This window comes from Pagrus pagrus, assembly GCF_965226575.1.
Source record: "Pagrus pagrus genome assembly, chromosome: 2".
Lineage (NCBI taxonomy): Eukaryota > Metazoa > Chordata > Actinopteri > Spariformes > Sparidae > Pagrus > Pagrus pagrus.
The window spans coordinates 27,430,493-27,444,861 of record NC_140186.1 but is presented as its reverse complement, the minus strand read 5'-3'; the positions used below and the strand labels follow the sequence as shown (position 1 = coordinate 27,444,861).

Here is a 14,369-nt window from a genome sequence, read left to right as displayed (position 1 = left end):
AATTTTACACATTAGAGCATGTTATTGTGGAGGCCTTGGGGAGTACACCTCAAAATGTGAAAATGTAGTACAAAACTTTTTGTGGCTCTAGAGGAAGCTGCATGTAATCTGATGAATTGCTTCCAGTGACGTCACTCAGTGCAACGTTGCATTGTCAGGTTCTGAAAAGCAGTCCACCTGCATTTCACTGGCATTGCATTCCTATAACACTATTGGACTCATTATGGGGAACATGAAAACAAATGAGAGAACAGCATCTAAATACTAATCATTAAATAAATCTAGGTGCTGTATCGTAGGCAGCTGGACTTGTTTCAGTTTCTTGAAGATGTTTCACCTCTCATCCAAGAGGCTTCTTCAGTTAACTAGCTGAGAGGAGTTTGCAGGCTTCTTTTTGTAGCTATTGGTAGGTTGGTTTCTGATGGCTGACTGTTGCTGTGATGAGATCTACTACCGGTATCTGTTCTGGTGTCCACTTACATCTGAAGGAGAAAAATCATTCCTTTGAGGACAACAATGTAAACATCTTGGCCAGAGAAGACAGATGGTTTGAAAGAGAAGTAAAGGAATCCATCTATGTCAAACTGGAACGACCGTCTTTGAACAGAGGAGGTGGCCTAAGACATGCTGTACTGAGTTCTCTCCCCAGACAGCTTAACAACCATTCACACCTGGGCTCACCTAGCCTTAGAAACCCACATGAAGGCTGGTTTGACCAACAACCCACAAGTGGCCCTAACCACTCTGAAACTCAGAGCTCACACGTGCTCAACGACACTGTAAGGACACTCCCACACATAGTCTAAAAGCCTGCAACTCCACTCCAGTTAGTTAGAACTGAAGAAGCCTCTTGGATGAGAGGTGAACCGTCTTCAAGAAACTGAAACAAGTCCAGTTGCCTACGATACTGCACCTAGATTTACCATGACTTGGATGACTGAGAGCCTTCATCAACATAATCATTAAATCTTGTTACTATAAAACAAATGAGAGTTAATTCATTTTTAATTTACAATAAAATGTGTGACAGGTACTAGTATAACACTTTTTCTAGATGGTCACCTAAAGCTCAGAAGTGATATCCTCGGGGCTTTTATTTTGAAAGAATACTGCACCGGGACTGTGTGAACTTCCGTCAGTCTTGCCAGCAGGAGTGCGGCTGATGTACTGAAGCTGTCTGTTCGGGCTTTTCGGTAAACTAACTTTTATATGTAATTGGCAGTTGTAGTGAAGTGTCCAGTCCAGGACGTAGGATGTGTAGCTCGTCGCTATTTTGATTAAATGAAATGAAGTTTGAGCTAGCATGCAGCTAACGTCAGCTTGCTTCCTTAGCAAAACAAAGGGTGCAACAGAGGTATACTAGCTAAGTTAGCTTTTAAACCTTGAATGTAACTGATGCTTCAGCCACTAACAATTTGATATTTGGTATATTTACTTGTGCTGTTACACAAATAGTAATAAGGAAGTCTACAATGAATACAAGCAGCTATCCAAACCAGTAAGATATTTCTTAAGGGGCTACTTTTTGTCGCTAGGTGACAAATGTGTGTACACGTAGCACTAATGCCATGTTTAGATGATTCGCTGAAGGATTTCCCCTCTAACCAACAATTATATAACAAACACGACCAATCTAAAAGACAAAACTAGCCCCTTTCCTGGAAAGAGCGCCGCCATTTTTAATGTTAAAACCAGAGTTATGTTTTATTTTAATTAGTTCCCTCTTTCACCCGGACACACAGGATCCAAAGGAGGTCACTTTCTCATCCCTCAAAATAAGCCCACAACATCATCAGCAACCATGGAGTCACAAGGTAAGAGGCACTCTTATAAATGTGTTGCCAATAATTACACTATTCCTGATTACATTGTTAAAAAAGCATGGATGTGCTTGTGCTGTCTATCTGTATCAATAATATGTCATTGGTCATCATCACCATGATAAGAGCTCAAACATAGTGTCATAGTGGATGAGATTCTGAAAGAGATTTCCTCGTAACTGCTTTTAATAAAACAGAACCCAGTTTTTGCCTTATTTTGTATTCAATTTAATGTGTTATACAAGTATATCCAATGTACCATATGCATTCAGTAGTGTCTAACACTTCAGTGGTGTATAACCCACTCTGTCAGATGTGATCCACATTAAACACATTTTCTTTGACAATGTCGTTATGCAAATGTTTTAGCTGTCAGGTACATCCATTCATTTCTGTCATGGCGGGCCACCTCCTCAGTATTTAGGGCCTCAGCAATCTGTGGCCTCATGTTACCATACTAAAATCGATCCCAGTGAATCATAACTTAGAACTCGTATCTGGATATGATTACTAATTTTTGTTCATTGCCAAAATATCACATAAATGATCGAATCTTGACATAAGTAAAAGTTGTCAAGTATGGAGGCAAATGGCAAGATCTTAGTCAGTATAACTGGTGTTTGTTTGTCTGCTAGTTATAAAACAAGCTTCAGACCTGTTCTTATTATTGGCTACAGACGGTGACTAAAGTTCCTCCATTTCAATTTGTAATGTAAACTCCCATCTGAACCTCTCAGCAGCAACCCCACAGCCAGTCATGTGTGAGGTCTGTGGAACGTACTTTGAGACACGCAGAGGGCTCTCCAGCCATGCCCGCCTACACCTACGACAGCTCGGCGTGACGTTGTCCGAAAGCAGCGGAGCCCCCATCGACCTCCTCTACCAGCTCATCCGGGAGAGAGATGGCTGCCTCCCCAATTTCAAAGCAGAATCTCCTGCAGCTGGGCCGACAGCTCTCAAAGTAACATCCCAGCAGGATTCCGGGACGCCTCCAGAACCAGAGGACAAGAGTACCTCGTACAAAGCGGGGAGTAGAGTCATGACGACTCCGCAGAAGATGGATCATCAGGGATCTCCAGCCAGATTGAAAGAGTCAGCAGCGTCTCTCCTTCCCTCGTCCCCCTCTGGACCAAGGCTGGTTGAGTCTAGATTGAGTGAAGGCAGCAGCTCATCCAGCTTAGAGCAAACACCAACAAAGCCACTGTGGGCGCCGCTTGAAACTGACGCCCCCATCACCTTAGGTACGGCCGAATTGTAAATAGATATTTGAAGGAAATGTTTGAAAGTAATGAGGGAAGTAGCAGTTTCAGAGATTTAACACCCAGGTACCTCGTGATTATATTCAGGCCTGATACTCATTACTGTAATAATGTTGTTTTGTAAAGTTAACATGATGGCATTGTCTCATTGTAACTTTTCACCTTTTACTCATTTTCTTTAGACACCAATAATGAGGTCCATGTCTGCCAACTCTGTGGCTGCTGGTATGAGACACGTAAAGGCCTGTCCAGTCATGCTCGTGCCCATCTGCGCCACATTGGGGTACTTGACAGCGAGATCAAGGGCAGCCCTATTGATCTTCTATACCGGATCATGGAGGAGGAGGACCTCAAGCCAATCAACAGCGAGCGACCGGAGGAGCTACCCTCAAACAGTCATCCTAAAACCTCCTCCAAACGAGCCTCCAGTCTGTCCTCTCCACCTGCTACTCCGTCCAGCAAAAGACCTAAATCATCAGAGGACTGTACCTGTATTCTGTGCGGGGAGAAATTTGAGAATCGTAAAGGCCTGGCCTGCCACGCACGCTCTCACCTGAATCATCTCGGAGTGGTTGACCTGCCGGGGAAAAGCTCTGCAATTGACACCTTGCAGGAATTGGTAAGCAGTGGCGTGCTGGAAGCCATACGCTCCCCCAAAACGAAGAGTACAACCAGCTCATCTGCAGCACGGGCTCTGTCTCCTACTCCAGGCCAATCGCGGACCTCCTACCTCTCTCCAAGCCCTGCAAAGTCCATTCAGTCTCCAATTAACAGAGCCCCAAAGGCTAAGAAAGGCTTTCGGCTGGCTGTGGACCCCCTTCATAGGAAGCCCAAACCAGAGCCTTTGGAGATTGAGGTGTTTGTTCACCCGCAGGGATCCAGCACTGAAAGCAACTCTCCTGCGCAGAAGCCGCCTGCTGCTGCTGTGGGCTCGAAGGCTCCTAATGCAGGTAGGGCTGCAACTAACAATATTTTTTTATTATCTGTTAATCTAGGGATTAGTTTTACAGTTAAATTAGTCTATGAAATATCCAAAAAATGTGCTCAAGTCCAAAAACCAAAGACTCTTCATTTACTTTCGTAAATGACAAAGAAAAGCAGCACATTCTCACATTTAAGAAGCTGGAACCAGCAGATGTTTGTCATTTTTGCCTAAAACACAAATAATCGATTATTGAAATAGCTTGCAATTAATTTTATATTAATCAACCAATCATTGCAATTCTAAATGCAGGTAAAGCAGAGAGCCATTAATCTATATTAGTTGTTTGGTTCCATATCATTTTATTACTCGCTCCCCTTGAGTTAATTTTGGATTCATACTCTCAGCAGCTGTTATACACCCCTTATGTTTTGCATTTATTCATTAAGTTGTTTGTGTATGTACACCAAAGTTTGGATATAACCTCTTAATTCTACCTCCACCATTTGTCAGAGTCCTCCACAGATGTACAATCCCCACCAACAGTCCTCTGTGATTACTGCGGCCAGTTATTTGACACCCGCAAAGCCCTGTCGTGCCACGCCCGTGCCCATCTGCGCCAGCTTGGCCTCACCTGGTCCATCAAAACATCACCAATCGATCTCCTCAGAGAGGTCATGATGCATGGCTCAGAGGACAGGAAAGAGTCTGTGGCCAGTGGGTCATCAGGCAAAGCCTCGTGGACCGGTCAAAGCTCCAAAAGGTCCCTGGACAGCCTCCAGTCAGGAGACTCAGCCAACAAACCCTCACCTCTCAGCTCACCTCTCGATTATTCCATGAAAGAGAAATCCCCGTCTGGCAAGGGTGGGGCCTCACACGCAGGTAAGACATTACTACCACTATAAAGTAATGATCAAACAATTTATGATGTTTAACAATCATGTTATTATATAATGGTGAGTCACACCATTGAACATGTCTTGAGTCATTCTCATAAACACTGTCCTGGTGCCATAAATTGTTCGGAGAGCACAATGTATGTCAGTCCGCAGCTGAAAATAGTCCTGCAGGAAGTACACAATTAACTGTTGTGTGAGTTATTTTTGTAAACAATGGCCAGCTGCAAATCCTTTTTTAGATATGATTGATACTATATATTTGTGACCTGTTTAAGATTTACATCTGAGGCAGAGACAAATTGGGCAAGGTAGGGAATTTTGGTTGTATTGAGACATGGAGTAACACAGTCGGTTTTGGTCTTTTAACTGGATATGAAAACAAAGAAGAACTAGCCTTGTCTGAAAAACTCACACTTTAAGCCTAAACATTAGCTTCTTATTCACATAATCTCTCCACATGTGTCACATCCCACAATGCATTGCTGCCTCAACATGAGCTCCTCCTCTTCTGTTAGATGGGATGAGATCACTCACTGAGGCAATGGGAATATACCACAAATCAAAATTTTTACACAGTTATAACAATCACAAACCCATTCCCAGATCTGTCTAATCTGTCATTGGTAATCTGTACTTGTTTTCTTGTCTCAGACGCATCCTGTGAGCTTTGCGGGTTTGATTTTGAAAACCGCAAGGCTCTGGCCAGTCACGCGCGGGCCCACCTCCGGCAGCTGGGAATCATTGAGTGGAAGGCAGACGGAGCGACGTCGCCAATCGAACTCCTCAGTGAGTTGATCCGGAGGGACCCAGCCAAGGTATCAGCAATAACCCGACGCTATCGTATGGGAGACCTCTACATCAAGAAGGTGGGCTGCGTTTTAAAATATGCTTCAGATTATTCAGATTTGGATACATACAAACAATTCATAAGCAGTATTAATTCTAAGCTGTTGTACATGAATTTTCATTCAGTCCCAGAGAACCACTGCTTCGCCCTCTCTGTCCACCGACTCTGACTCTGTGTCCGGCAACAGTCTGAAGCACCCTGAGCACAAGGTGCGCAGAGAGGACTCAGGTGGTGCCGGCTCCTCGCGACAATCACAAGGCCACACACGGTCTGCCCATGGCGACCCCAGCATGCGCTTCCCAAGAGGTGAGAAATGATGGATAGCTGTATACAGATGCACTGTAACTGATAAAAAAAAATTGATTGTTTTTTTTGCTTCCTCTGATACCTTTCTGTGTGGTTTCAGGGGTCCATCCACCAAAATATGTAGTGCCTGCACGGGAAGAAAATTCCCAGCAACCATCACGGACAGGCAGCATTCCCGCCCTGCTGCCAAAGCCTCCACTAACACCGCTGGTCAAACTGGTGGGCAAAGTCTACTCCCTCAAGTGCAGGTCAGTCTATACAGTATATCATCAAATTCCCATTGTATTCAGTTCATAATCAACCACTAGGGTTTGTGTATGTGTAAAAGAACAAAATCTAATCGAGCAGTGTCGCCCATAACGAACTGAACCTATAAAATGATTTATAACAGCTTACATTATCAGGTAATGAAGAATCTGTATTTTTTCTATTACTCATTAATTTGGTAATGCGGTGACAGGGAATGAGGCGATGACATGCAACAAGTCGTCTGCTGGATTCTAACCAGAGATGTGGGCTCTCAATGACGACATTTACATGCACAAAATATTACCTCCCCTACAAATAGATAAACAAATAAACAATTTTCCTACGAAGCTGTTAATATGAAAAAGAATATTCTATTAATATTCCTGTTTACATGCAGTCTCCCTATTTATTCATTTAACAACCTTCTTGAAAAAGACGGTGATGCGATAATTACCCATGTTTAGAAACCTGTTGATGTCCAAGGCCAAGTCCCATTTCCACCTTTTAACCCTACACTTTGTTTTCAACCACTTCCCCTTGTAACAGAGTTCATTAGTTGTTGTCGATAGCTTTTATGAAAATGGAGGCAGCCAGATGTTTCCGCTATGCTGTGGTGATTTTCTCCTCCGTCATTGTGGCAAACCAATATTATGACAGTGCCGGTTGTCATTTATCTGATGGAGATAGATAAACATTGAAGCTCACAGTTCTTTCACAACAACTCACTATCAATCAAGTCATCAAATAATAATAAAAAAAAACACTGCTTCATTACCTAGATGCATATTCTGAATGCACATGCCCTTATAATGTTCCTCAAACCCGAAGGAAATATCCCACGTTTCAAATTCACTCAGATTCAGAAAATACTGTCATATTTGGTGGAAAAAAAGTGGAATATTACTGTGCATGTAAACATAGTCAATGTCAGCGTCTTAGACCGCTTGGCCACACAGACGCCCTCCAAAAATCATTCTTGACTTAGTAAAATGCTTAATGATCTTAACCACATGACAAGCAGCAGCCTTCTGGTGGGTCGTCCTTTACAATTTCATGCTGTGCAACCAAAACCAAAACCAAAACCACAGAACTTAATTTTAATTTAAGTGGAGATCTCAAAGTATCCAAAGATACCGAATTTGCCAGAGTATAAAAGTGAAATATGATGCATTAGAGCTTGAATATTTTCAATAAAAACCATAAAGCTTAAATTTGTCACTCAGATATCTTCAAAGAAGAGTATGAACAAGAAGATACAGAATATTCATCTTGTGACAATGTCAGACAATGTACGATTTGCTCCCTTCTCTGTGCTGCTGTTCAGGTTCTGTGAAGAGGTGTTTCACGGACCTCTGTCAGTTCAGGAGCAGTGGATAACACACCTGCAGAAACACATCCTGTCACTGGGCTACAAAGGCAAAGCATCCCCTCCTGCTGCACCGGTGGCAGCTCCAGCACTCGTCCATCCAGTAGCTGTTTAGTCCATGAAATCTTTCTGTCACTAACCAAGGTCCTCTTTTTCAAATATCATGTCAGAGTCGAGAACAAGTGTCTTTATGTTTATGTGGAGGTCACAAATTGTCAGAAAAGTGCAAATTAGTTGTTCCCCTCTTGTCCTGGAGAGGGCAACCATGAGCCATAAGAAGAAAAAAGCAGCAGAATGTAATCCACTCAGGTAAAATCCACCAGATTCAATACAACACTTCACTGGATGATTTTGGAATAAAACAAAAGACGCTACATCACTCATTTAGATAAGTAATGCTTTTCTCCTCTGCTTCATTATATGTGTAGATGTTCGATATGTTTGAATGTGATTTAATGTTGGTGTGTACCACACTGAGAGGGGGATCTAGGTCTGTATTTTCAGTTTCTGTTTTTATCCTACTGAGTAGACTGGTGTGGTCGTCATATCACTGTGATATCTGTCTCTTCTTTATATGCCTTTATATTTAATGGAACTTTGTTTTAAGTAATTATTTTTCAAGTGTCACTATAAATCAGGAAGGACTAATTTTTTTTTACCAATTAAAATATTATTGAATAACACAACAGTGATACCAGAAGGTCAGACACAGAATTTGTGTCTAACTGGTGGTAACTTGGTTGTAAAAAGGTCATCAGGCCTCGACCACAGACACTGTGGCTCCCTTCCTGTCATTTTCTTCAGGTATGACTGCTAATCATCATGTAGTGTCTTTCTTGTCTTTTTACATGTCTTTTTTTAACACTTATGTAAATTAAATTCTGTCTTGTATTTGACCATATAGTGTTTGAAACGTGTATTTTTTTTCTAATGCCAAACAGTGAACCATTTATTAACACCTGCACTTCACCAGTACTTCTTCCACAACTCATGTTTTTTCTTCTTCTCTCCGATGTTGTGTGATGTCATATTTTATTTCATATTTTAATTATTTTTGTGGCATTTTATGCCTTTTTTAGAGTGTCAAGTCGAGAGAATGACAGTAAACGAGGGGAGGGACAGAGAGAATGATGTACAACAATGGTTGGATACAAGTTGCATATTGCAGTTCACAGTGGCCACCTCAAAGCCAGACCGCAAGTCTTATTATTGTTCAGCTTTGGGATCCTGAGAGCCATTGTAGTTGTGTCAGTCACCACTTGATGTGTACATTAATTTAAAGTTGCAATATGTAAGAATTTTAGTTGAAAACATTAAAAAACAACAAAAAAACAACTGAAATTATCAACAGAATGTGAAGAAATGACAGTTCTGACACGATAACGTCAATGTATTGAGTTACTGAGATATCTACCGACATTAGCATGCTAACCAGCTAGCCCAGGCCTATACCAGTCCAAAACTTCTGTGGTAGTGGTGCAACACCAACACATCCCCTGTAATCCGAGCTCCAATTTGGACTGCTTGATGCACGGCTAACTGAGCTAATGGAAGCTACACTTGGCAGCAGTTACGTTTTTTCTGGTGTTATGCTGCCCCCTATTTGTTGTGAGTCTGAATTCCACCAATGCTTAGATGTTGCACCTTTAATGTATAACAGTTAGAAGTTAGCTTGTTTAGTCAAACTATTATTTGATGCACAATTGAGAAAAAAATCTTTGAATGGCTTTTCTTTTAATAATTAAATTCCTATCAAATTGTTCTTAAACAATGAATTCACCCAAAAATGAAAATGTGTTATTATCTATTTGGGATCTTGGGTCTTCTGGGGACTTGCTGGACGAGTTGTATGGAGCCATTATGTATGTATTAAGTATTGTTTCTGTTGCTTTTAGTTGTTCATCTGGATCTCTAACATTTCTGTTAGAGATCCAGAAATGTTTTGTGGACTACGAAACTTCACCTGACTTTCCATCAGTGTGGCAGTGATCAGTATATGACTGACTTTTCATTTTAGGGTGAACTTATCCTTTAAACTTTGGCTGTCCATGTCAGCCATCAGCACAGTGGATAAGAAACAAAGCAAATGTTGCAAAAGGTTTTTGAGGAAAACATTTACTCTGAGTGTGAGTGTGTGTACGATGTTACATAACTGACCTCTAATGATGAAACAGTGTTGTCTGTATCGCTGTTTACACTTGCATCTTCGTCTTAAACCTCGTCATTGTTCTGTCTCTGGCTCGTTTCACATTTCAAGCTTTCGCATTTCAGCCCACCAAACTGTGATTCACTCTCCTGAACAAACACGTGAACAGCACAGTGTTGAATAACTGTACATGAGTGTGTATTATACACTGGCTGTATTTCTCCACAGTCTTCATGCAGATTTCCGATGCCGTTCTCTTTTTGTTTACACATTCCTTGAAACATCGATCCTTAACGTTCCCTCCCTGCCGTTTAGTATTGTAACAGTATCTCCCCTTTGTTTAAACAAGCCATCACATGGTCACAGTAATAGATAAGTTACACGGAGCGCTGTGGTTCTCTAAATGTGGAAATTGTGAGTAGAAAAGCTGCACATTCAGCAATTTTGCATCAGAGGTATGATTGTGCAGCGTCACTCGTCATGCTCCTCATATTGTTCTTTCAAACCAGGACCTCCCCAACACCAGTGTTTCCGTACTCGTCAGTCCTGACAGTGTTTCCATCTCGTAGACATCGTGTTGTTGATAAGTCGGTCTTGATGCCAGCAGTGACTTTAGAGGTCCGTCTGTTTGATTCTGTTGGTAAATATCCGACCTCATAGCAAAATCCCTTGGGTCCATAATGATCAGTGTGGCTTGTGATTTGATTTCCTGAACTTTCCAGGCCTTGGATGGAAGGGGGAAGGTTTAAATTGGCAAACGTTGGACAAAGCCATAAAGAATAATCAGCCTCTTGTGTCTGCTCAGATTCTCCCAAAAGGATATATAGTTTGGACATTCTCAAAAGCTGGGAAATCTTTTGCCAAACCCCATTATTCATCACATTTATGTATTCCTATGCATGTCCACGAATATCTGAGATGGGATCAGATTGAGATCTACGAGATGGCTGAAGTGTCTCAGATGCTCCATACTCTCCCCCTTGTTGATCAGATAAGAAAAAGGGTTTTTTATTACAAAAATGGGAATCTTTGCACATTTGAGGTTCTTAGTATATTGAACAGTTAATGTAAACTGATGTATGGAAGCTTTCCATGCAGCGTACCATTTCAGTTTTCCTCTGTCTTCACCATAGACAGCGTATGCTCTCAACTCTCCTCTGTCAATGCTATATATTCACCTCACAGTGCTGATTCCTGCAGTCTCATTCATTGTAATTTACTAGCAGAGGGAGATGGGCAGCCCTCTGCCTTCAGCCACTGATGGAGAAATCTGATGTCTGCTCCTCTGCAGGTACGCCAACCCTCAGGCATTAACGGAGCGGGCGAGTTACTCCAGGACCTGAGCTGGCCATCGCTCACAGCCATCAACGCCTGATGGTTTAGAGACACAAGGGACTCGTAACAGCTATTTCAAAGCACTCACTGAAGTAAGAGCCCAAATTTGGAGCACATCTGTCTTCCAGGGCTGTGGGATTAGGAAGATCTGGTATAATAGGTGTGGGTTCCTGACTGTGGTGCATGGGTTTTAAACTGGAAGCTGGACCGTCGAGTAGTCTACAATCATTCAATTTTTTTAGTCAAGTATGATCCCTGACTGGCTCCTCTGGACAAGACTGCAGGCATGAATGTTGAATAGGAGTTATAATTTTTTATAGTCTGAAAATGATCGTACACTTTCCCTTTAATGATTTAATCAAAGTGACTTTTATGGGATCGAAAGGCAGAAATGAGTTGACGAAACTGATGGAATTTAATTGGTTGGCAACGTGGTTTTGAGGTATTTATTGGTTTAGCAGAAAAATCAGGGGTAGGGGGAAAATGTGGACGGGAACAGTGTGAACAGCTTTTGTCCAACACAGGTGTGACTAAGAGCAGTCTTAATTGCTGCATTGCAATTACAGTAGCAGAACCCTTGTTAATGTTATTGGTTCCAGCTTCCTGCCAGGACAAGTGCTGTTAAAAAGGTTTGTGTGTTCGTCTTTGGGATTAATAAGGGGGAAATAACAAGGGAAGTTTAGGAACCACTGTTCGTGCTATGCATCTAACACAACGCTAAAAGAGGGCTAAGAAAATGATTACCCTGTACCGTAATATACACTTCAGCCACATCTAATACACCGGTCAAAGCATACTTAGATATAGTTTTTATCTGCTAAGAAATATCTTACAATGTAAAAAGAAAAATACAAACACTCAGAAGAATATTCTTTTTGTTTGCCATGACTCTAACCCTGGCAGGACTAACTAGATACCAACACTGAACAGTAGTGTACCGCTGTCTAGAACACATGAGTCCTTCTAACCACTATTCAAAACACATTTAATCCTGCACTTGGATCACGGCTCGCTGTAGTCTGCTTTGATCAAAGCTCAATGACAGATGGCTGCAGTGTGATTTTGCATTAACCAGATGATCTGTGGTCACACCAGCACCGAGTCTGCTGAGGATATGACCATACCGATAGTTGTATCTGGAAACGCCTGATAAGTCTCGGCTATTTTAAGCAAACATATTAAGCAGGAACTCCGTCACACTTTCCAGTCATCAAGTCACAACTGTGTCATTTTTATACTTTTAGGTTTTTTCCTTGACAGGGAGTTAAAGCAGAAGTTTAGGACTGTTGTTTTGTTATTGGTTTGTTATTTGGGCAAGGAGATCGAGAGGGAATACAAGAGAATAAGGCTTTCTTTCCTTCCTTAAGTTTATCTATGACTCAGTGTCTGGAAGTAAATTCTTCCAGCATCTCGGTATGATTTATGGTATGCTCTGAGGGCTTGGCAGAAAATTGAGTTTTATCACACACAACTTGTGGCTTCGCAATCATGCCTCAGAGAGAACTCTTTCCCCAAGACTGTGCAACTCTGGCAGTGCATCTGTACTTTTCTGTTTTCTGTTTTCTGGCTGTTCTTGATTTTGTAGTTTTGATATTTCTTCCACTATACAGCTGGTGTTGGTACTGCACATCTACTGCATGCTGCACTATGTTTTAAATATAGAAGTGTTATTTTTTCAGCACAGATACATGCAAACATCACCATATGCAAGTCATTAGGCCCCTGGATCACATGGCCTGATTTGGCATTTCACTCCGCTGCCATTTTCAGGTGGTGAGGTTATGATTTGGTCATCAGACTGCACTTGGCTGATCAGGTTGCCACTCCTGTAGCATTCAGACTCCCTTGCCACTGGACACCAGAGTAGAGAACAGGGTCCATGCTGTGTGGTGTCATCATGCCAGCGTTCTCGAGTCTGCTCATATGACCTCACATAACTCCTGCGTTGAGGTCAACAGAATCTGAAACCTATTTGTCAAAAGCAACTAATCACCCCAGCGATTTACAGTGGAACAAATAGAGGACTTGCTGCCAAGATGCTGTTTGGAAATCCAGCCCAGACTCATATTTGTGTATCACAACTCAGCTATACGAGAAGTTAACAAGCAAAAGCTGTGCAAGGCTGGGGAACAAAACAAGATTCAAGCTCACGAACTGATTAATCAGATGCAACAGCACCAGATGTACGACAGAGAGGCTGCAACTCTGCCTCTGACCCTCAGTGGAGACCTTCTGCAGACATAACATCGATGCTGAGCATCAACTATTTTCATAACTCATAGATAAAACTATCAAGGAAAGGAAATCATCTTTTCATTCTCTGTGACGTCCTTTGGTCATTACATTATGTCCATCATTATATGTTTTTGTCCCAATGTCATCAAGAGTCTTCATAATCCAAAGTCACAAATCAGATACATTTTTATTTCACTCCTGTTTTTGATTTTCGAGTGACTAATGTGCGCTAATGGTTGTTTTCAGTGTTTGAGACCATTACTCCGCTGTAGATTCAGAACAGACTGCCGTCACACTGCATGATGATTACTAACAGCAGCCCTGTGTTTGACTGGGTGGACACAGAGTGAAGCTCACAGCGGGTTTGTGTATATACTGGTGTTTGTGTGTGTAGCAGTACCCTATGTTTCTGTGGATGTGTACGTTCTCGGTGTCTGCGGGTCAGGCGCAGTGTAACCCCTCAGCCCTGTGAATACTTTTCGTGCCTGATCATATGACAACAGTGTGTGTGGATGATGACAAGCATAACTGCAGAGTCAACAAGCTAAACAAACACATCGTGATGAAGTGACGGGGAAAGCATCAACATAAACATTCAACATTCAACAGCCAGCTGCAGTGAAAGGAGGATTGTGCAACTGTAAATACCTTGATCAGAGTTTTTTCAGTGTGTATTTTTTATACACACAAAATGAGTCCTTATGTGGAGAGCAAGACATTTGGAAAATAGTGGAATGACGACACGTGTGGGACGGCCAGACAAAGACGTAATGCCTTCCATCTACTATGTTTTACTTGGACGGAATTTCACAATTATTTATAACTCACTAATTTATCAATAAACAATAGCAATTAAGATAAGGAAGCTTAAACATGCCATTTTTGTTTGTATTGTTTTTTATTTGGGGGGTTAGGGGGGCATCTGGGAGCAGCAGAAACAAGCTCATTAAAGCTAGGGTTGGTAAGTAATTCTAAAAACATTTTT

The 14,369-nt window shown here is 41.8% G+C and overlaps 1 protein-coding gene across 3 annotated transcripts; it reads left to right on the top strand.

The window, feature by feature from the left end:
- Positions 1 to 1,115: 1,115 nt before the first annotated feature.
- On the top strand, positions 1,116 to 8,569 carry LOC311250671 (protein Wiz-like). Of its 3 annotated transcripts, none has more exons than XM_084342574.1 (9): positions 1,116 to 1,193; positions 1,743 to 1,814; positions 2,561 to 3,061; positions 3,262 to 4,029; positions 4,515 to 4,883; positions 5,552 to 5,766; positions 5,873 to 6,053; positions 6,154 to 6,301; positions 7,627 to 8,569. In XM_084342574.1, the coding sequence occupies exons 2-9, from the start codon at positions 1,802 to 1,804 to the stop codon at positions 7,781 to 7,783; spliced, it is 2,352 nt and encodes a 783-aa protein (XP_084198700.1). In that variant the 5' UTR covers positions 1,116 to 1,193; positions 1,743 to 1,801; the 3' UTR covers positions 7,784 to 8,569. The 3 variants fall into 3 exon arrangements, with proteins under 3 accessions (XP_084198700.1, XP_084198698.1, XP_084198699.1); XM_084342572.1 differs by having other exon boundaries at positions 2,558 to 3,061; XM_084342573.1 differs by lacking the exon at positions 1,116 to 1,193 and adding an exon at positions 1,268 to 1,354 and having other exon boundaries at positions 2,558 to 3,061.
- Positions 8,570 to 14,369: the final 5,800 nt, after the last annotated feature.

Coding starts and splice junctions, on each gene's coding strand:
- LOC311250671 (XM_084342572.1), top strand. Junction 3,062..3,261: donor TGACGCCCCCATCACCTTAG/GTACGGCCGAAT, acceptor CATTTTCTTTAG/ACACCAATAATGAGGTCCAT. Junction 6,302..7,626: donor GTCTACTCCCTCAAGTGCAG/GTCAGTCTATAC, acceptor GCTGCTGTTCAG/GTTCTGTGAAGAGGTGTTTC.